Source organism: Accipiter gentilis, chromosome 8 (genome assembly GCF_929443795.1).
Source record: "Accipiter gentilis chromosome 8, bAccGen1.1, whole genome shotgun sequence".
Lineage (NCBI taxonomy): Eukaryota > Metazoa > Chordata > Aves > Accipitriformes > Accipitridae > Astur > Astur gentilis.
In genome coordinates, this window is record NC_064887.1 from 32,465,514 (window position 1) to 32,489,344 (window position 23,831).

The 23,831-nt window shown below is 44.0% G+C and overlaps 1 protein-coding gene across 1 annotated transcript in view; it reads right to left on the minus strand.

Annotated features, from left to right (window-relative positions):
• LAMC1 (laminin subunit gamma 1) overlaps positions 1–23,831 on the minus strand; it is a 70,319-nt gene that overhangs the window by 16,001 nt on the left and 30,487 nt on the right. The window contains exons 2-13 of the mRNA XM_049807966.1: positions 10,988–11,292; positions 8,913–9,043; positions 7,724–7,890; positions 6,335–6,523; positions 4,190–4,307; positions 3,991–4,089; positions 3,750–3,886; positions 2,750–2,872; positions 2,475–2,664; positions 2,100–2,212; positions 551–772; positions 269–457 (exon numbers count right to left, since the gene is read on the minus strand). Coding sequence (XP_049663923.1) covers positions 269–457; positions 551–772; positions 2,100–2,212; positions 2,475–2,664; positions 2,750–2,872; positions 3,750–3,886; positions 3,991–4,089; positions 4,190–4,307; positions 6,335–6,523; positions 7,724–7,890; positions 8,913–9,043; positions 10,988–11,292 — 1,983 coding nt within the window. The remainder of the gene's footprint in view (positions 1–268; positions 458–550; positions 773–2,099; positions 2,213–2,474; positions 2,665–2,749; positions 2,873–3,749; positions 3,887–3,990; positions 4,090–4,189; positions 4,308–6,334; positions 6,524–7,723; positions 7,891–8,912; positions 9,044–10,987; positions 11,293–23,831) is intronic.

A 23,831-nucleotide genomic window follows, 5' to 3' on the forward strand; every position in this document is an offset into this window, starting at 1 on the left:
AGAAGCTAGCACGGCACACCTATGTAGCACAGAAATGTTCAGACTAAGCCTGCTTCCCTTTTGTTTTTGAGACAGGCACAAAGAACATGGGTAGCTCTGAGCCTCACACAGGACAGAAAACAGGGCTGAGGAACAGAGAAGGATTTGAATGAGAACACAGCAGCTTTCAGTGCTGCTCACTGTGGGTCAAAGCCCCAGAACTGACAAGAGACACATTTCCACAGGCACACGGGGTGTAGAAAAAAAGACTTTTCATGTAGGAACGCACCTGTAGTGCCAGCCTGGCAGCTGGTGCACACAACCTCCTTCGTGCGGGGCACGATGGCACAGCTCGAGCTGCCTGGGCATGGGCAGGGCTGGCAGTCTGAGGCCGTGCCCACTGTCGCATCTCCATAATAGCCATCACTGCACTTCTCACAGTGGTACCCTGCTGTGTTATCCCTGCAATTGCATGCACCTGGAATAGAGAGGGACATGGTTTTGCTTCGTCATCAAACCCAGAAAGAACCACCGCCCTCTTGCTGCTCCCTGTTTTATCAGCCCTTCTTACCCGTCTCTGGCTCACATGTCTCGCTGTGCCCATTGCAAGCGCAAGGCACGCAGGGGCTGTAGGGCCCGAGGCTTGGTGTCTCTCGCCGGTACCCAGAGGAGCAGCGCTCACAAAACTGCCCCTCATATCCCACTGGACAGGAGCAGCTCTCCACCCAGGCCACAGGCACACCGGGTCCAGGACGAGCACTTGTGATGGTAACATCATCCAGGTGGCCAGCACCTAGAAAGCACCAAGAGGGGTAACGCTTTGTAACCACAAAGGCTCTCATCACCACTTCACCAAACACACATCTGAATGGCACAAGACACCAACAGGTGGATGCTCACAGTTGGTAAGGTAAATCAAGAAGCAAAATCCTCCAGGAAGGTTTAGACAGATCAGAAAAGATGCAAGATAGCTCACGAAGGGCATGCGCAGGGCAGGAAAGTTGAGAATAACAATACAGAGGAGAATCCTGAGAACAGCATGTGAGCAAGTGCAGTCAAAGTAAGTTATATTTTTGTATGCATATGGTTTCCAATTCCAAATCAAATACCAAAACCAATTCCTGTCTAAGGAGGGCAGACCATCTCTCCAGCAATTTTAATACGCCGTCTCTAACACGGCATCTGCAAACCATGCCTTGCGGCAAACTCTTCAGCTATTCCTCTCACGCCATTCCTTCACCTGGCATTTGAGCACTCCCCCCTCCCCCCCCGTCCCTTCTCTGGTGCAGAACAGAGCCCAGACACAATATAGCTGTTTTTTAACTTATAGCAGCACATTTGTACCACCACAGAAGCTCCAGACCATCAAGCAGAGCCTCAGCTCCCACATATTAGCAGCAGCTACAGCACTCAGGGGACAGCTTGCTCCATACCTTTCCTCCCCCTCCATTTCACAGCCCCACATTCTTCTTAATGAGCTACCTCTACTAAAACACTTGCACCTTTCCCACCTTCCCCAAATACAAATTCATCCTTTGCATCTTTCTGCAAAAATTCTTCTTCATATGACAATACCCAAGGATGCAGATATTTTCGCTCCTAATTCGTGACTGATTTTTCTAAATCCTCATTATGAGGCACTTTCACTCAAGTTCAGCACAGGCAGTGCTTTCAAGAGCCCATTTGTCACGCCAAGGCAAGACCAGGAAACATGGGGGATGTAACCATTCCCAGCGTAGCAGAAACCAAGGCCAAATGTTGTGAACTCCCTACATCCCTCCTACTATGTCCTTCAGGACTATGTGCTATGTGTTTCTACCAATTTGGAAGACACTGGCTATGCAACACAGCAAAACCTCCACATTTAGAAGCAAAAAATCATCAGGTGATGGGTGGTCAGCTTCCAGACTCTCAAAAGGCAGCACCTTTCTTCCCCATGTCCTTTCCCGGAGACCTGGGAGAAGCTATTACACAGGAAGGCCAGGTGAAAAGCAATTAGCACAGGATTTGCAAAATAAGCTGCCACAGCTATTTATGACCTGGCCCTATAACAAAACAACCCAAACACTACACGAATGAGTGTGCCCCTCTCTTCTGTGACATCCTGCTCAGTGACTTACTTCTCTCGCTATACGTCCCACGGATCTTAATGGAAGTCAAGTTGTGGAGAAGCTTCTGGAAGTCAAATGCCGTAAGAGCAGGCCTCCACGGGTAGTCTGTAGCCTCGTGTAGCCTATGGAGAAGAGCATCATCAGCAAAGCTTTCAGATGCTAACAGCTGTGCCCTTTTAAAGCACCCTTTCTAACAGTGTTATCCTATTGCAACATAATTCATATATGCTTATGCAATGCTGCTAGACAGCGACCTTCCAATTTGCCCGGTAAGACCACTCTTCTGAGCTAAAATTTATGCTTTTTTTTCTCAAAAGCTCAGAGGCCAGGGGCACCACAGGCTAGGTCCCAGCTGCTCCCACCACGCCTGGAGAGTCCTCTCACCTGAAGGTGTAGATCAGCGCGTTCTCACTGGGGTAAGGGTTGCCCTGGGCAATGAGCGGCACCGACACTCTCAGCCCAGCCCCTTCCAGCACCAGGTCCTCTGCAGAGAGGCGTGTGTCCTGTCTGTCCACGCGAAAGGAGAAGGTCAGGTTTTGACCGTAACTCAAAACCTGGTTGCCCAAGAACTTGCCTGAAAGGGGAAGAAAACCTTAGTTAGGGGACAGAACGGAAAGGGCACAAGCAGCACAGAAAGCCTCACTTTTCGAATAACCTACGTGGTGCAACAAAATACATGGGGAAGTAGCTGTCCGAGATAACAGAGATATCCTGGGTCTCTGCACTCCACTGGAGTGAGACTTCCGAGCCATCACGCTGCTCAGCACGCCACTCGTCCTCTCCTGAAAAAAAACCAAAAATGAAATGTGTAAGCATTAACACCCTTCGAAGACATAGCTTTGCACACACTTCTCATGTCATACTGCACACTGCTCATATATAACCCATCTACAATCTGTACACTGGCACTAACAGACTTCAGAAAGTAGCTGTGCAGAAGAACGTAGATAGCAAACATCATCTTTCCCATTTATGCCCTTAACTCGAGTGCTGACTTGAACCCTCTGAACTTTGAACCCTGTGACAACTACTTGTTCAAAATCTTCTTTTCTAAAGACCTTAAGCAGGGATGGGAAAACCTGCAATCCCCTACGACTTGAGAGTTTCAGCCTTTGTACGAACTGTTCTCCAGTGGAATTTTAATTAAAAAGATGTTCTTTTCAGACTATGCAGCATGAAAACATGCATACACAGGAAACTGGCTGTATGAAAAAAGATTTTTCCTGAGCTTACAAACCCATCGGAAACACAACTGTGTTTCAGAGCCACGTAAACCCCAAATCTAAAATTATTGTAACCCTCTCGGTCAGAAACTCCTGATTTGGTTCTAAAACTGAGAAAATGCCCCCTTGCCAGCACCTCTCTCAAACTATAAAAAGCTTGTATTTGCAATTCTCACTTGCACCTGCATGCTGTACATTAGCACTGGGTGCCTGAAGTTCCAGCTGTGAATTCATTCCTCCCTAGCTGAACAAATGAGCTGCAGACATGGAAGTTCCCAGTAACTTCAGAAATAACTCAACACTTCCAAAAGAGGGATCCCAGACCTGCCTGCCCAAGATTTGCAGTCTCGCAGAGAGAGGAAGGAGCAGGTTTTTTAATTGCTTCTGACTTGAGTCTACAGCGCAGCCCAAGATACAAAGGAAGGTTCAATTTTACCAAACTGGAAGCTGGAGGTGATACTATAGATACTGTAGCCGATGGCGTTGGTGCAAACTGAAGAGTGTCCAAAACAGAAGCAGGGGGTACAGCCCCTTGGATTGGAGGAATCCAGATGGAAAAATCCAGGTTTGCATCTGAAGATGTGAAGGAAAGAAAATTCATTTCCCTGATGCTTACCCCTGGCCATCACTGGAATGTTTCTCATTCTTGAAACAAAGCCAGAGGAAGAGAAACTCACCTCTCACAGTGGAAGCCTTCAACATTGTCCTTGCATGCACACCGTCCTGTCTCAACGTTGCATTCCCCAGTGCTGCCAGCCAGATTGCAAGAACAGGGCCTGAAAGAGTCAGGAGAAAGGATAACTCATCAAGAGCCAACACAAAAAAACTTTCAAAGGGAGCCTAGTTTTTCTTTTAGAGAGCAGCAGTCCCCCTTACCTGCACCCGGCTTCAGAGAGGGAGTGGAAACCTGGCTGGCACCGGTCGCACTTATCACCCATCACGCCAGGTTTACAGCTGCACTGGCCATAGCTGTCGCACTGCGTGCTGAGGGAGCCTGCAGGGAGAGCAGCGACAGGCATCTCAGCAGACCCACCCAGCTCTATTAGCCTGCAATTTTTTCCAACTCTACAAAATGGGCAAGAAATATGGGAAAAGAAAGTGAGAAGCATAGCTTCAAGCTGACGAGTGACAGCTTACCTAAAGACTGCCTCTAGTTCACAAGGATTTTCCTCCAGCAGCTCTAGAGAGATCAATCGTTATCTAGTCTTCCAAACTATATTCAGCTTTTAAGTATTCCTACCAACCAACCTTTTAATATATAAGTTGCATCCTTATTCCTGTTTCATCCTCAATGTTACCTTGGTATGCCTCTAATTCCATGCCTGCTTTACCCTGCAACGCACCATTTCTGAGATTTTATTCCCTGAATCCCTTGTGTTCTCCCTAATCACCATCTCCCCTTTGCCAGGGGATATCCTGACCTCTCCCTTTCACGCTATGATCTCCTTTCCTCCCTTGATTCCCAAGTTGGATTTAAAGACTAAACCATCTACTCAGAGTGAGGCTGTGTGTGCTACTGTTAACCCTAACAAACTCTCCAGCAAAACTCTCATTTTTGGAAGGACACCTTCCTCAGTAATGCCCTGTTAAAGCAAACTTGCACAAAAAGCAGCAACAGGTTTCTTTAATCCACAGTGGACAAAATGCTTTCTCCCAAGCACCAATGTAGCTAGAAGTCTAGGATCTGTCAGCACTGTAAGAGTTAACTACCAGGAAAAAATATTTTAATATACAGAAATAGTTGCTTCTTTCCACTTCAATCCACACCAGAAGATTACAGCAAAGTGAAGAGTTAAGATGATTAGGCTGGACAGAAGAACTCACAAAACTTTTACCATATACAGCCAAAGTTCAAACCCCCTTTGCAGCACCACTTATAATTAAGAAAAAAAAACAGTATTTGGACAAAAAATAGCAATCTAAACCTATCCAGGGGCTTTAAATACACCCTGGGTGCCAGTGTGCCACAGAACACAAGCCAATAGCTGTTATAAAGCCCTTTGAAATTTGTCCTTAAAGACCCAAGAAGTCACCTCCCTGCTGCTTCTTGACCATCTCAGCTGACACCAACTCTCACCCCTCTTAAAATAAGGTCCGAGAGGAGGACCTGGGAGAGCAGATGGAGGAAGAAAGAGGCCTTTCTTGGTCAAAAATTTCACAACTGTACAACTCTCTGACCAAATTAGACAGGAGACGTACCCTGGCAGACCTCTCGCTGGCTGACTTTTAGGGCATGCTGCAAGCAATTACTTATTCCAGCTACTCTATTTTGGAATCTCACATCATATCTTACTATCTGTTACCCTTTTGTCTCCTTCCCCCTTATTTGCTGTGGGCTGGTGTAGTTATGGCATCATACCATAGAGGTCAAGTGGTTCCCTTGATGACAAAAGATTTGTTCTCCTGCCAGAATTTTTTCCGCTTTGTTTGGGGGGGTTTGTTTGTTTGTTTGCTTTTTAAAGGAGTTACTACATATTCTGAGTTTACTTTGTTTTTTCTCACCCCCACCCCCTTTTGCATTTAAGGTTTCACTGGTTTGTATTTATAGTGCTTGGATACTCAGTAGGAGAAACTGATGCAGCTAAAGTTTACTACAATTCTTCAGTACGAACAACTTCCAGAAATATTCGCTCACATCATCTTGTTTATTAAGAATTTAAATGAGCTCTTTAGTACTGGGAGTGTCCAGGGTAACACATATGCAGTGGAAAAAAAACCCCACAACCAATAAAACAAAATAAAAATCTATTTCACATTTGAATCTAGAACACATTTGAAGGAGTAAATGCTTCAGAGGTGAACCATCTGCTCCTGCCACCGCAACCCCAATTAGATCCAAGGATAATTTAAACCAAAATACAACCCAATAAACATTTCCTACATGGGTAAAAAAAGCAAGAAAAACAGACAAAAAAACCCCTCTTTTTACCCTGTAGTTTGCAATTAGCTGCATAATCAAGAGAAGAGCTAGCTTTTGTGTGTGGAAGTTTGCAGGCAGAAATGTTTGCTGCCACTACTTACCAACTGGGTTGCAGCTGCAGGGCAGACATCCCTCCTCACTCCCCAGGCGATAGAAACTGTCCCTGCACCTTTCGCAGTGGGCACCACTGGTGTTATCCGAGCAGCCCGTGCAGTGGCCCCCATGGCCCGTTGAGCGGTATAATTCAGGGTCAAAGTAGCATTCCTGTGACCTCCCGTTACAGTCGCAAGCTGCAAAGACAAGGTACCATCAGCAAACAGCACATGCGGCTATCCGACCCTGACAGTCACAAAACCTGCTATGCAAAGCTTAATATTAAGTTGTAGGGAAGCTGGAGTAGGAGCCTTTAACCATCCTGAGACCCAGGCACAGATCCCCTAAGGCATTTATACATCAAAGAGAAGAAAAAGAAGAAAGCATATTTTTGTGGTGGTTGAACATGGGGAGGGGGAAGCAAAGCTGTAGCGACAAAACGGGCTCATTGAGACCATTCTCATCTACATCCAGAAGAAAACCAGCATTTTCTACCCCACTCCCTTCCACATGGCGCTGCCATTTGCAGCTGAAATGCTGCCCTCCCACACAGCAACACCTATCTCCATCATGCAAACAAGCACAAGAAGATAACAACAAGGCTGACTCCATGCTGTAAGAAGAGTTTCCCCCCTGGATTACAAATCTCCTGTCTAGGGAGCAGAAGACCTGGGATTGACTGGCCTGTCAAGGGAAGCCACAGGTCTTGACCAGACAGCTGGGACTGATCAACACAGAGGTCAGACAGGAAGAAAGCTATTCTATCTGATAAAGCTTCCCCAATAAAGTAAACTACCAGGAGCTGTGGTTTGTGACACAAAACCAAGCAAAAATAAATTGGCGTTCGGTCACAGAGATCCACATTTGCAGTCCAGAACTGTTGCAACAGCTTTGAAATCAGATGAAATAGTTGACAAGTAACTGTAAAAACCAATAAACCAAATACAAGAGGAAGTCAGTGGATGCTAAATGAAGCGCTTTTTCAAGGTCAATTATACTCCAGCACACTAAATAATTTTTTCTACGGGTTCTGTAAAGTACAAGCCTGTACATTTTTGCAACATATCTATCTCTTTTCTAAAGGTTGCTCCCATCCTTCTCCAGAAAGGAAATGACCCTTTCTGGGGATCTACCAGAAAGCTCCTACAAGATAGGAGTAGAGTAGAAGGAACAGCAGTCCCACCAAATCTCTGCTGAAAAACACCAGCACTGGCTAACTGCAACCGAGACAACTTAAAACCATGTGAAATCTCTGCTGAAAAGCACTAAACTGTGTTTAACACTGGCCAACTGCAACTGAGACAACTGAAAACCACCCAGGACCAGCTTCTGGATGCCAACAGAGGCAGGGGACCCAACCCCTCAGAGATTTTCCCCTCAAGCATGGCCACACGTACGCAAGCATTCATTGGCACTCTCTGCTGTCGCTCTCCTCCATGGACGGTCATTGAAGAAAGGAAGACACTTTTCACAGTCAACCCCAAAGGTGTTGTGTTTGCAGTTGCAGACCAGCTTCCCCAGCTCATTCTTCACACACTCACTTGCGTGCCCATTACATTTGCATCTGGTTAACAAGAGACAAGGAACAAGTATTTAAACTCCAGCAATCCAGGTCACTCACAGAGCCATCCCGAAAACAAATGATCTTTGAAGGTCCTTTCCAATTCAAACCATTCTATGAAACAAACAGGTGCAGCATGCTTGAGGTAGGCATTTAGAAATGCAAGAATGTCAACCAACTCCTTCGCAGTCTGTCACTAAAACAGAATAAGGTGAGTAGGAGAAGCAAAGATTTTGTTGGCTTTAGGTTAGTACATTCTCCATAGCTTCTCTCATAAGAGTCCAGGAAAAGGCATGCATGCTGACCGTGTGCTTGTATCAGTAAGAAATTAAATAGTACAAAGGTGACTAATACAGAAGCCCAGGGACCTCCACAGACTGGTGGTGCAGCCAATGCAAATTCCCATGTTGTCAAATCCCAGTCTCAGGCCTGCTCTCTCCAAACAGTCCAAAACACTGCACTGGTCTCAGTTCTGTTTATGAAAACATTTTATCATCAACAACCTAAGATTTAAGCATTCTGCAATACGCTTTGGCAAAAGGAACGGACAACCACAGTATTGTACAATGTTTCAGATCTCCATAGGAGATAGCTCCCAAAATATATGTGAAGAAGAGACATTGAGATTTTCTACTTACTGTTATTCTAGGCTACAGATACAGGCAGAGAACAACTAATGACATGTTAAAAACCACACAAAGCACAGGGTATAAAAAAGTTGGGGTTTCTTCTTTTGTTCTACATTTTTGTCGCTCTTTTCACCCTCCACTCTCACAAATCACTTAACATTTGATCTAATCACAAAAAAAAAAAAAGAGTCTGTCTGCCCTGAGATTATAGCCACAAGAGATTATATACAGTATTTGCAAGCTTCATAAGATTCATTCTACTGCATTTTTGGTTTAGGACAGTCAATAAAGACCAGAGCCTAATGGTACCATGTGAGCATAATCAAAATCTTTAAAGCACTCTAGTAATCCTGACCAAAAGCTTTTAATAAGTACAGAGGTTTATTGTCTACTCACCTACCACCCACAGCAAAATCAGAAATTGCATAGTAATAAGACTTGAGAACTTTTGGGTCATTGAAAACTTCATCTCCAAATGTGTTCAGACGATTGAGGGTCACTCTAATATCTGTAGCCGTCACCCATTCCTAGAGCAGACAGAAATCCCATCAGATTAAACATCAAACATTCCTCTTAAACACATACCAGTGCTGTGCCATTAGCAGTTGTATTCAAAGTCATTCATCAATCAGCAAGTTTCTTCCTCATCATTTTCCCCTCTGCACCTCAGAAGCTTATACATCCCTGCCCAAGAGGCATTACACCACATCCTCTTAGTTTGTATGTGTTTTCCAGACCCTGCTCCTCTCTGGGTACCCTTTCCAATGCCTCTTCACATCTTGACTGCTCTCAGCTGAGCAGCAGTGGCTAACATCACAAGCAAAAAGCACAGTGCCCACAATTATGCAAGCTTGTCAATTGTACTTATCTATCTGACCACAGTTTTCCTGCAAAGCTTTACAGCATGAACAGGAAAGGGTTTAGGGTACACTTGTCTGCAGACATACACTGCCAGATGAAAAGACACAGACAGATGAATGAGGCTGGGGGAGGCTGAGGAAGGAAAACAGACAGGCAGATCTGACTTACAACACAAGAGCTTTTCATAATATTTACACAGCGTCTTCACCACAGTACCCTACCCTCCTCTGGCAACAGCCAGCAAATGTAGCCTGTCCCCAGATTTCACACCACCTTCAGCCAGTGACTGTCATTAGTACCTCCTCATTTTTACTACAGCTTTTGCAATGCCATTTTTCTATTTTGCCATAAAAAAGAACATGAGAAAAACATCCCTATATGTACAACCATACTGCAGCTGCGTCACTACAACAAAAAGATTTACTGAATTACAAACACTGGCATAAACACATGGAAGCACTGAGCACAAAATACACATTTACTTCAGTTCTGAAAAGCAATGCCAGAGGTTTGTACATATTTTAGGGAAGTGGCGGTCAGGTCTCTCTTCCTTACAAAAAGAATTTTATCAGAAAATTATACACCATATCCCTAACTTGAAACCTCTCTGTTCACCTTAACGATTAAACCGTGTTTTCTGCCAGGGCTAGTTACACCAGCAAGGTGGCCAAACTGGTTCTTTTCCATTTCAGGAGTTGTTTTCTCTTTCCCATTAATCTTTATTTTTGTTTGCAGACATGAGCCCCACCAGATTCTGCCATTCTGCTCTTCTGCCCACTGGCTGGGGATCAGAGACAGGTGCACCCCAAGCCTGTTGGGTGCTCAGTCTCCTCCTGCTACTCTAAGAGGAAAGGGAAAAAGTGGTGATCACAGCTCCGAAATGAAGGAGATGAGCCCTGATGGGGCAAACCCCACAGCTTTAGCTCCTTGTTGCAATATAAGCTGGAGAAGTCATCAAGCAGAATACAGAAAGTGGCAAGTAAATCAGATGAACTGGTGCTCCTAGTATGCTCCTGACTGCTGCTCAACCAGCACTGTGAATGCTAACAACAAAAAAATCCCGAACGAACCCCCTCACCAAGCCACTTGTAAGAGAAAACAAATACTGTGGATAAAATCAAGCTCCCCCACCCCAACACACATGTATGAGAACAGGTTAGGGCTTCCAGTAAGCCTTAATTTGTTTGGAAGGATCTCACATTTCTTAAATTTTTGTGCTCCAAATATACATGCAGATGCCCCAAATATTCATTTGACTTAGGCTTTACCTTCCTCTGTCCTTATATCTGGAACAACAGCAAAATGCCCACAGCTGCTTTTAAAGCAGGCAGAGATTTACATCCAGCCTCTAAAGACTTCCATGATGCCTAATGAAAAATCATCCTTAGTGCCACCAATTTTGCTTTTTGTACCATAAACTTACTAACAAGAGAGTCAAGAGTTCAAAAGAGTCTTTTTGGATTGTCCATCCCAACTTAGCTGTGCAAGCGCCTTTCAGTGTGAATAAGGGCTGTAGTGCGGCCCACAGTCAGCACAAAGCCACAACCCACAATGACTAAACAGAAAGACACAACTCAGACCACCTGATTGACTTAGTCCTCCTCACATACCTGTAGCACAGGGCTGTTGTCAAAGTTATAGGCACTGGGACGTCCCTCCAGTGTTGAGAATGCCACGTTGCCCCCAGTGAGAGGGGAGATGTCACTGAACTCATCCGTGCAGAGCGCCTGCTGCTCATCCTCTCCAGTCCGAATAAAGCCGCGATTGACTTTGTGATACGTGCTCTCACAGGAGCCACTGTAATACTGGTAGGGCACCCATGGGCCATCTTCCCTGGTGCGTTTGTAGATCGCAAAGCTCTCCGGCCGACTGGTGTGAAACTTCAGACGCACATATGTGATGTCAAAGGCCTTTCCTGCAGATGACAGAAGACAGATATGAGAAAGACTCAAACAAAACAAAGAACAGAAAGGGCTGTGCTGCAGTTTTCTCTTTGGAAGAAATATCTTGTCTAGTACTACCCAGCAGCATGAGCACTGTCCAGTAGCACCAGAAGTATGTCTTCCATTCCTAGGCACTGCATCTCCCGACAAAAACAAGGCGAAGGAACCAAAGGCAGAAGTCGAGGGCAGGCTGAGTAGACAAATAAACAGACCTACACACTTCTGTGCAACCAAACGCACATGTCAAGCTGCAATTCTCTTCTGCAGACATCACCAACAACATCCTTACCCCAACACATGAGAGATTACATCAGAACCACGAACAGTTTGTGTGTATCTAAGGCCAGGTCCAATTTAACCATGCCGTTTGATAATATTTCTTCCAAACACAGGTATGGGAGAAACAGTATTAACCAGAGACGCAAGAGTCACACTGTAGAGCCTGTTTTGTACCTCTCCTTCCTCCTTAAATAGATAATATCCCAAATTCTTTCTACTACTCATGAAGCTTTTCCTCCAGCACTGAACTACTGAGTACACCCTCTTCTACTCATTCCCTGGGAAAGGCAAAACAAGGTTTAAGTTTCCCAGACCCTATGATTAAAGTTGCCAAGACACTTTTCAGATCAAAGTGCAATGATTTACAAGCTAGCCATGTTCTCCCTCTCCTAGGACAATAAATGTAAACCCACCTCCCTGCCATCACTATTAATCTCCTAACAGGTTTGTGGCAATTAACAGATTGTCCTCCCTCATGGATTCTTCTCCAGTGACTCGAGTATCTACCCCCACGCACATAAAGCAACCACCTAGGGGATTCAGGCCCCTGAGAAAATCCATCAGGAAAAAGGACCATAGCACAATTCAGCCACTTTCCTCCGCTATCCCCACCAGCCGAGGGGCAGATTCCCAGGAGGAGGCATACAGCTGCACGCTAGCTGTTCTTGCTCCACCTCGGCAAGCAGACCATGTACGATCAGGACACCCTCGGGCACATAGGGAACTTGCTAACACAACATGAGGTTTGTCTGGAACAAAACCTCAGGTGTTTAGCCCCTGCCATGCTCTCTTACACTCCCACCACCTCCAGAAAAAAACACTGCTCTAAGTAGAGGTTGCAGCCAACACTGGTCCCTTTGCTGACCAAATAAAAAAAAAAAGCTACTAGAAGAGTTTCAACTGATTGAGAAACAGGTTTTTTTCTGCCTGTAGAAGTCACACAGATTTAACCTCAATTTGTAAAATTAATTAACTCCGCCATGTTAAGTTTTAACAGGAGGCTTTGCACCTGCTGAAGAGTGGCTCACTTCACAAGTTAAAGCAGACCAGGTAGCACCAGGCAAAAAGAACAGTGTGCCTCTCAAAGCACACACACAAAACCTGATGGCAATGAATCAGGTCATGCACCACAGTTCTTGCTCATGGGCCACCCACTGGTTATCCTGGGACCAGCCTGCATTAGGCACATCACACCCAGACCCCAGCCAGTGCAAGGGAGGAACCTTTGTCCTTTCTGGCTGCTAGAAACACCAAAGTAGCATGAGAAGCTTGGCAAAGGGTCCAGAAATCAACATACTAGAAAAAAAATTTAAGTAAAAATCAAGACATACAGCATCTGAAAAAACTTACAGCTACATGTCCCAAGGATAAGACTAATCTTGTCTTTAAAGTCGAAGAAATCCGCCAATACCCCAACCTACCCAAAAGTACTATCTGTGCATAACATGCAAGATAGCTGAGGCATTGTACAGATACGCCCCCCCCAATACTTCCCACAAAATACCCTTTCCTATTTATATCACATGTGAGGTTATGGATGACCTAAGCACAAAACTGGAAGCCAGACATTCACAATCTGTGGCTCTCGCTCAATACTATATCACTGATGGTTTGGGGTCAAGTTATTTTACCAGATCTTATTACACACAGAAGCCAAGTAAGAAGCAATCACACTATTAATGCCAAACTGCTTCCACAAGGGCTAGAAACTCCTGAGGATCAACACCTGACTGCCCAACACAAGAGATTAACCCTGTTTCCATTTATTTGGAAGTATTTTTCTTATGAATCTCAATGTAAGGCAAGAAGAAGCAGACATCACACATACAAGTCAGTCCCTCCCAGGTTTCCCATTTCTCCTGCTACACGGTTTCTTCTCAAGAAGAAAGCTCCTCACTGAAGGCAAAGTATGCTTCAGAGGTGAAGAGCGTGCACATGCAGAAACTCAAGGTGAGCACACCAGACACAAGCCAATAGGCCAGACATACACAAAGATCTTTTTCAGGCCCCTGGTAAACAAACCCAGGATATACTACTCATCTTTTCCAGCTAAAGGCAAGTAGCCCCAGAAGCAAATGCCTCCTCAGTCTTCTGCAGGAAAACCCTAGTATACATGTTGACCTGCAACTTGCTCATCAAAACTGTTGAAGTTCTCAGGGTGGCAGCAACTAAAACCAGACCTACTATCAGGGTTTCACCACAAACAGAACTGTCATCAGCTTAATGAGAAAGTTTTCTTCAAGCTCACCTGCTAAAATAAAGCAAAATATGAGGCTGAAAGTCTGCCCTGGTGGGATTTCTTTAGGCAATTTTCATGACAAGGGAAAATAGTGAAGACATCAGGCAAAGGCAGCCATTCCATGAGTCAAGAGGAGGAAAAAAATAAGCCAGAGCCAACAGCATGAAGAACATTCAATTAAATTGTGTCAACTGAACTGTCAAGCATGCCCTGGTATTTTGACTTGAGATGGTTAGTTTTCTTCTACTAGTACTGCATTCCTCTAGCGTGAAGCGAAAACCCTGCATTCAGGCTTCATTAAGATGATTTTGGGGAGGAAATGCTTCAAAAGAATCCTGGGAATGAAGAGGGGGCCGGGCATGTACTCTCACTCCACACACACAACCTTCTGCTCTAGCAGAAAGGCCAGGTCACAGCCTGCACGTCCCAAAAAAACCCTATTTTTTTTCCTCTCTACTAGAACTGAATTACAGTCCCTGTTTCCTGACAAGGTCTCCTACTGCTCCTTGCAAAAATTCCAGCTCAGCTAAAGGCATAACACAGGCAAACTGCACCGTGGCAGCACAAAAACATTTTCCATAGAAATCCCTTGTGCTAAATGAAAAGGACCTTCCCTTTTTCATCTTCAGTTTTACATGGCAGGCCAAAGAAAATGCATTCAAAACCCTCTCAACCAAGCAACCCAAGTGAAAAAGACATTTATTTCAGCTGGCAGAGTAACTACTTGAGAAATCCTGTTAATGGCATTAAACAGGAATGCAGTTAAAGCACACAGAGCAGCTGTGCACTAGCACCCTATCAGCTTGCCATGGGTAAATACTGCTGGAACAATAGAGTTTACCCAAGACCAGCTGACACAGTGTTGAAATGGATTTCCCCACTCTTCATACTGAGCACAGAAGCTGTGCTTAGCAGCCTGGCAGCTAGCAGGGCTCTTTTTCTAGGAAAGATAAGCCAACTAGGCTGCTTTCAAGTCTTGCAGGGCAAAATAACAGGTGAAAGGCAGTTTTAAATGTTTCATCTGGAAGACAAAAACTCATTGTTCTCCTGTTCCTAGAAGCTGGTAATTATTTTGATCTCAGTTTGGCTTAGAAGTGTCTGATAGTGTCAAGTATCAGACAGTATTTCCCTCTGTGTACTGAGAAGTGGCAGATCTATTTTGTAGGAAGAAATCCAGATGTTTATTATAGAAGTTTTTTAGTAGAAAGACAACATGCAGTAATTAGCAACAATGAGCTCAGCACTTCAGGAGCACAACCTGACACGTCTTTAAAGCATCCAGAGCTCAAAATCATGAGCCGCACATTTTAAAACTGCATCTTTTCTGAGGCGTGAAGCCATTCACCAGCAAGTGAAAAGGTGACAAAATAACCAGTCCCTTTTAATAATTCAGGCTGATGTAGGAAACACTAATATCTTTCTCTAGAGTAAGCAAGTACGTACATAAGCCTTCAAGGCAGTATTGTAATTACAGATTCAACCAAGCAAGCAAGTCTGGGTGCCTGCCGAGGAGGCAGCAGTGGCATTGGAAACATTCAGTGTTGGTCGATGCAGGGGACACTTCCCCAACAACCTGCTCACATTGCTGGGCTGACCACAGCTGCCAGATGTCATCAGCAATTAATGCCCTCCCTCAGCAGTGTTACCACCCAATTCTGTATCCCAAGGTCCACCAGGAAATGCGCCATGCTGAAAACCATAGACTGGAAAAATGTAAGCAAATGCTATTTAGATCTTTAGAAACTCCTCCCTTTTCCCCAAGTTAGGAATTCATCCCTACACACAAAAGGCCTCCTTGTATTCAGAACCCTCAGAACGGATGGATAATTTACATCAGGAAAACGTCCCGCCAGCTGGCACGCCAACTACAAGCACTGAATTGTGAGCGGATGCCTGGATGAGATAAGCCCAGGCGACACTCACCGCCTCCGTTATTGGTCCACCCGCATCCCCTGCATACAGAAAGAAACCACACCACCTTTTCTGTACTCTCTACTATCCTTCAGTGCAACCTCCCAGCAGTAAGCTTTAGAATATGGCCACTGAGTTTTGCTGCCCAGGGAAAAAAAATCCACCTGAGAGGATTGGGCAAAGAACCAAGCCTTTGCAGATTTATTTTCAGCAAAATTCACTGAGCGGTATTGAAATAGTTAAACTTTATTTCTCTTTTGGTTGGCGCCTGTTTCAAGGCAGCTTTTTTCACACAGGTACCTGCTAACAACCTATTTCTATGTAAAGGTTAAAAGAATTGAAAACAAACTAGTAAAAAATATCAGCATACTTACTACTTTTGACTGGATTTCATTTCCATTTTGCAGTGACAAGACAGAGCAAGCAACTACCACTGGCATTTCATTTTGCTCTCATCTGACCTGTTTCTCTATCCCTCTTAGGAAGAAAGGACAGCTGTCCCAGTTTACTAGACTGGAACATGCTCCATGCCATTCGCCCATCTTGTTCTTACTCCTACCTCAATTCTTCCCTTCTTGAACCGTCAGCTCTCCCCACCATGCAATACTGGATCAGCTATAAGCAGACAGGCTTACTCTGCTGCTTCAAGACCTAAACACTCATCTGCTCCTCTCTAACAAATAAAGAGCTACTGGCCATAGCAGGAGGCAGCATCTTACACTCTTACACTACCACAACATGCAAAGGGTAGCACAGATACTGGAATCTCACATGAGCAGCAAATCGCAAGGGATGGAAACGTTGATGTCAGTAGACAGAGGCCAGCAGTTTCACAAGATCTTGTTCAAGACTGATCACTGCTTCTGGAGTCACCCAACCACTCCAAGTTCTCACCTACTGCAATATTTTGTTCAGCCTCCAATGCTAGAAACCCTCCTGAAGGCTTCCTTCCTGGAGCACAGGGGCTGCAGACAAGAGGGGAATATTTAAGGAGAATGAATTATCCCATCCCATGGAATGGGAGAGGATTTTCCCACATGCAGATAGGCAACAAAAGCAGGACAGTGTTTATAAGGAGGGGAGAAGAGAAACATCCTGAGCAACTCGATCTTTGGCAATAAAAAAGTTTTATTAAACAACAACAGTCCAACACCTGCAAGACACATAAGCAGTAAGTTATGTTGCTTGCATCACATGTGCATGAAAAAGCCAAACGTACGACAGAAAGCAAGAAATTATTGTAGTTCTAGAGCAAATGTCCTTTACAACTACACCCTAGTTTTTCTGGAAAAATTTGTGGAGGAGGAGGAAGACAAGAGCACTGGTATTGCACAAGCAAATGGAATATCCAGCATCTGAAGAAAGAAAATGAATGATTTCCATTTCCTGACAATCTTCACTGGGGAAATAACTATGCAGGAGCATGGACAACAGCTCTCAAATGCTGAGTGGTGGCCCTTATGGGAACACAAACTAGTAATAATAAACCTTAAGTTTATTTTCTTGTCCTCACCTGAAGAGCCTGGAGATTCAGGCACCTGTGTCATGAACAGAAACCGGCTGAAGGATTTTAACGCAACCTCATCATAAACCATGCTCCACCAAACTGAAGATTTTGACATGCGGAACTTCACCACAGACAGGCGCCTGGGTTTTAAGAAAGCCTGATGGAGATATAAACACGGGTTGCTTTTTCTAGGCACTTGTACTAAGACAGGGACAGAGGAAGGAAATGGGTTTGGGACACTGGGGGAATAAGCGCAGCCTTGAGCATGCTGGAACGAAGACGAACTCCCACCACCCCATTAGATCATGCATTCTTCCAGTGCTCCTGAACAAAGGCACCATTGACTTGTGTGTGTGGGCGGCTCCGGACAGCAAAAGGCTGCCCAGTAAATTATTGCACGATAATCCAACATTGATAAGTCATCGAGGCTGCTTGTTCTAGTCATCCTTCCAAAGGGCGGAGGAGGGGAAAACTTATTTCCCCCTGGAAGGGCTGAAGGCAGCCTTGTAAGAAATGCATTTTTTCATTTGATCACTCCTAAGTCAGTGTAAAAGTCACAAAACATTGTCCAATAATTCAGTACAGCTTGCTGCCTTATTTGTACAGCTTTGATGCAAAGATGTTAAGTCCGTTTCCCAAAACAGCCAGCTGTGTTTATTCACTAGGGACTGGAAAGATCCCATGTACAACACAAAAGTCCTATCTGCACAGGAAGCCTCAAAGTCCTTTTTCAGCACAAACAATAAGAGTTCATTTTAAAAAAGCACTTTACACTTGGCAAGCACTGCCAGATCACAGATGATCAAGGATACCATGGGCCATTTGGGGGAGGGCTCCATTTCATTCATATATCCGGATTGCAAAGCTACCTCCTGCCACCACTGCTTGCACCAAGACAAGCAGGATCTGGGTTATGGTGGGTTGGGATCCTTGGAAAGTTCATCTGCTTGCATCAAATGTCCAGAAGCTGCTCCATGACCCATACAGAACAGGTATGGGTGAAACCGAGTCATTGCCCCAACTGAAAGAGCAAAGCGGTGGGGTCACTCCCCTTCCTCCTTCCAAAAATGGAGGTTTACCCAAGAAAAAGAAAAAAAAAACAACAAAAAACCAAACAAAAAAAAACCAAACAAAACCCAACCATATATTGTTCTGAAAAATGTATTTATCCAGAGAAGACAAAAAAAGCTGTCTTTTGTCCTTTATTCCCAGCAGGAGAATACATGGCAATTACCAAGAAACCATCATTTTGTCACCAATAGTCCATAATGACACCACCAACAGCGACTTCAGTAATAACCATTCTTTAAATGTGGCAATTTCCTCCCATTCCAACTCACTGTGGGACCCTAATGCCCCAATAAGGTTAAGTTTTCCCAGGGGTTTTCCTCATGCTGGAGATACTGCTATCATCCAGTAATAACCAAAGCAAGCAGCTTCCACCACCACAGCCCCCAGAAGATCAGAGCTGGTAGCAGCAGCAAGCCAGAGGAGATTCACCAAAAAGCTTTTGATTGAATTTTTCAGTGCGGTACTTCTCATCTTTGGCAACACGGCAAGGCATCTCTTATGAACATTTCTTGAGTAAGAAGGCACCTCCAAATGAATCACAACAAAGCAAAAAATCTTATTCACCTTCAAGTCATTCTCATAGCATTCAACTTAAAGTGACAAAACAAAGAGCAAATCACATTACATTTTAATTTCCACTCAGATACTTTAATTTGACAGTAGGAGGTGTAGGAGGGAATATTCCTGACATTCAGCTCCAACTGTATCTTTTCAGAGGTGAAGATGTGGGGATGGAAGAATGACTGGAAAAGAAGACTAAAAATTACTTTCAAACTCCAAAGCAAAAGTTTAAATAACTAAACAAAAACGAAGTTACAGCTTCTTTAAATATGGTATTTGGCCAACTGGAAAACACATGACTTATTACAATAAGAAAATCAGTTTATTGCATTGTAGTGCAGTACCTTGCAAACAAATTTAAATATCAGATAATCTGGTGAGAATGACAAAACCATCTATTTAAAGGACAACTCAATTTTACTGACTTGTGACCAAAAAGAAAAAAAAAAATCAAATAAAAAGCATTTTGCAAATGGGATAGTTAGTGCAGGAATGTTAACAGCCTTTCCTGAGGTCTGTTTTCCTTCTGCATGCCCTCCCAGGAGCCTTACCCTCCAAGAAGCTCAATGCCCTTCCTTCACATGCTTTCAACTAGCACACCTAAAGTCAAAGCATATGCAATGCTTCAGCTTAAGAAGTTCAGCAAACCCAAATGACCAGAGTTGAAAACGTCCCAGCCAAAGGCAGCATGAAAGTTATTTTGGATGGTGTCCACAGGTACGAGTGAGATGCCAGACACCCCTCGTTCCAGCCCCAGCGCTCCTGGAGGGGAGGTATTCCAGCTCCCACCAGAGCACTGCCTCTCAACCCAGTTCAACAGCTCTGTTGCTCGTGATAATCAGCTGCTAGTTTCTATTAAGTAATGCTTTGAAGCCTTTCCCCCCCGCCTGTTGAAAAGCAGCACTTTCCCCACTCACCCCCCTCCTCCTCCACATGTGTTCATAGCCCACAACAGTTCTAACACCTGGCTTCGTTCCTATCTGAATTAGATATCAAAAACACACAGCTTGCGTTGTTGAGCCTAATTAAGAACAAATTAAGTGATACAACTATATAGGAGCACTCTGAGCAGCAGCAAGTTCAGCAGCTCTGGGAGCAAGACAACCTTCCAGACTAGCTCCCACACTGCTGGCTGTACAGCCATGGAGAGGCCAGCAATGTTCCTTACACAAAACACTGAATTCTCTGGAATTTTGATGGTTTAATCTCCCTCCCACCCCTGCCCTTCCACCTCCCACTCACCAGCCGCAGATTTTTTTCAGACACAGGCCATAATTAACACTGCAGCTATTTGGAAATAATACCATTGCTATTAGCATCCATCAGCTGGCCCCAATGAAGACAAGACAGCTTTCTTTTCTCAAGTATTTAAGCAGTTTTGCATTCTTCAATAAACATTTAAGAAAACTAACTTTTAGCACATTTGAATCACACTGCTTAAGGTTGCACAGTTTGTACTCCTCCTGCCTCCCCATCTCCCACTGAGAAATCTCTCCCTCCTCCCAACAGACTCCCATTATGGATTTTAAGTAGTGGTTTACATGCCTTCATGCTATCTTTTAATGCATTTTCAGTCAATTACAGGCTTATGCACAAGCTACCATTATTTATGAAACACAAGTTAGAGCAATATCCATACAGACCATTTTCAACCACCCACTCACACAACAGTTTTACTTTCTCAGCCTATTAAGCCAGGGAAGGAATTGGGATAAACAGACTTGACAAAACCATTGCTGGAACTAGGCCATTTCCAAAACAAAGCTTACCACTGAGTTATGTTTCAAATATGTTTTGGAAAGTCAGAAGCAAAGCTCTTCCAAATTTTTCTTTAAGCAGAGAGGGAATTGCACTCCAGTTCTCAACTGTCAAGTAACAGCCAGCATGTGCCTTCAACTCTGCCTTCAGAGAATAAACTGCACAAACTGCAAACACACATGGTAATTGCAAAGGTGTATTAAACATACAATTGTGCAAGTTCACGTTCATCCACACATGCTGTCTGGAGACACGTGAAGGACAAGGAACTACTAAATGCAGTGATTATGCCTAAAGAAAGAGCGTTTAGCAGAAAACCACACATACTTGAGAAGATAGCATGGCTTAGCATGACCAGTCTCCCACAGAAGCAACTTCCTAAGATTACTTTGGAACACCATGAACAAAGAAAATGAAACTGGATGCTCTCTGCTGACTCTTCAAAGATAATACTAACTGCCGGCTTCTCAATACTTCCAGCTGCAAAATCTGAAGCCCTTGGTTTAAATCACAGACTAGAACAGAGCCAAATCTGCTTTACATCAGGCTCCAAAACACCTCAATGTATCCACACCAAACCTAGATTTGGAAAGTTACCTGTAGATCAAAACTCCTTCTATCCTGGCTAAAGGCTGCCCATCCAGGAAGAGAGAAAACTCTGAAAAGGCAAAAAAAAAAAAGTAGGTGCACAGTCTTTCCTTACCATTTTGTACAAGAGGGAGATTTCCAGACTAAGACAGCATTACTTTGCTGCTCCTTTGCAAAGGAAGGATTTAAAAGAAGGGAACTGAACACCACCTGGGATACCACTGAGAGAATATAGCATCAAAGGAGTTTCCTACAAAACATGTTTTCCTACAACAGCCCCAGTGGAAACAAAAAAGTTAAATGTTAATTAGCGTGATTAAAAGACCTTCCACGGGGAATTCTAATTTGTTGCGCTTATCTACTGGTCTTGAAACACAGGCCATACAGCATGGTAAAAAGCTAACTGTTAGTGCCTGGTTCCCAGTGGCAGGAATGCAACTGAACCCTAGTAATTCTGGATGTGCAATTAATTCACTTCGTTAGCAGTAGAGCAGCAAGGCAGCTGTGCTGTGAAGAACAGACTGAGTAGCCTGATGGAAGCTAAGCAAAGAAATACATTTTATTCCCAGATGGGCAGAGGTCACGGTGCTCAAGAACTCAGACCTGCCTTTAAGCAAAAAAAGCGTGGATTAGGAACAGCTGCAGAAACACTTACAGAACAAAGTCCAGACAAGGCAACAAGAAACCCACTAACTCCACAAAAAGTAGGTTCATCTGGCCCTGGATTGTTGCAGAGGACATTGCCAGTGAAGTCACTGTGGAAGAAGACCCCTGCAAGCAGCCTTCCAGCAAGCACCCAAGAAGCATCTTGCACATTAGAGGACAAAACTCCCATCCTCAAGCACCATATTGAGAGGCACATTTTATGACTTGTTAGATCATACCACATCCTCCCCTGTTGCACACAGGTTCTGCAGCAGCACAAGAATAGCTGAAGATTTCCTTAAGTAACAGCACTGCCTAAAAGAGGGTGATTGCACAGAAAGTAAGTTGAACCATTTGCACTGAATGCCAAGCGATGAGATTTTCTTCAGGCACACTACACCACTGTGAAGCCTAAATGAACTCTACCAGAAGGTATTTTTTCTCAGGAGAGAAACTATTAAAAATTCATATTCTGATTGATTAGTACTGCTAAGGCAGTGACATGCTTTTAAAAATGTTAAACCCCTAGTTGACGAAAAAGCCTTTTTTGAAGTTAGAAGGTAACTCTTGTAACTCAATTAGTAACACAAACTCTGGCACATCAAAACTTCAAGTGATTTGTTGACCATCAGTGGCAGCCCATGAAGTCAGGGTTGAGATATTTCTTCCTCCCTCTGCTTTCAGGGTCCTTAGTATGTATACTGACTCTTTTGACAGTATTTTTTTCGAGGAAAGGGGAAGAAACAGTCACATAAACCCATCTGTAAAGCTACTGCCTTTGTGAAGTCTCAAACAATATAGCATTCTCAAGCCTTTGTTTTCACTAAATCCTTACATTTAGTGGTAGGTCAAACCCAGACCAACCTACCTGTAGTCCTTCAATCTACAGACACCCCAAGAGAGCTGAAGAGCATCACGCTCTTCAATCTACCATTGAGTTACAGCAAAGAGGGCTTGTCTTCTCCAAAAGCTCAGGCTTTCGAGACCCCACAGTATTCCCATATCTCTGTTGCCTAGGCAGGTACCTCATTCAGAGGTCAAGGGAAGCTACCACCACACAACCCCAAATGTTAACCTTCATGGATATGACCATTACCAAGACATCAAGGGGCCTGCAAAAGATCAAAATTTGGACAAAGCACAGACAGCTCAAAGAAAACCAAAGCTACTTCGCTTGGAAAATAGAATCATTTGAGAAACCCACAGAGCCAATCTAAGATTTCATTTTCCACAGGAGATGTGCCGCCCACCTTCATCAAAACATTATAAAGCCCTTGAACTCTGCTCCACCTCATCCAGGAAGACATTTCTTACCTCTGCTCTCAAAAACTTCTATCACTCCTTCCTAAACAAGGATCCAGCTAAAGCAATCAATACATTTATCACTGCAAAAAAGATTTGTGTAACTTGGTGCAACAGAAATGGAGAAAAATCCAAGAGATACCAAATCATACAAATTCTAGAGGCTTGCTTCCTTAATCAGATAATTATTTTTAGCAGTCTACCAATTCCCAGTAAACTTCTGATATCAAATGAAGATTAGGCCTTACCCTTAAAGCAATTAATAGGGCCAATCATAGGCAAAAATACCCCTAATTTTAAACCCTCAACAGCAGCACACATCAGCCATAGTAGACAGCAGCTATCTTCTTCTGGCACAATGCACATCATGCTGGGTCTCTACTTCAAACATATACAATTTAGAGAGAAAACATTTTACCAAAGGAGATTCAGCAGTCGCATGAGCCTCTGCAAGGAGAAAATAAGTCAAACCCAGGATCTGTCCACATTAAAGAAATGCTGTAAATGCATTGGAGCAGTGGGGGAAGGATCTTCATTCATCAAACACATGGAACACCAACACTGTCTTCTACTTTCAAACGCACTCAAACTTTTCCTTACAGAACTGCACACTACATTGAAAGTGAAAAGCCTTGCTCTATAGTTGTTTT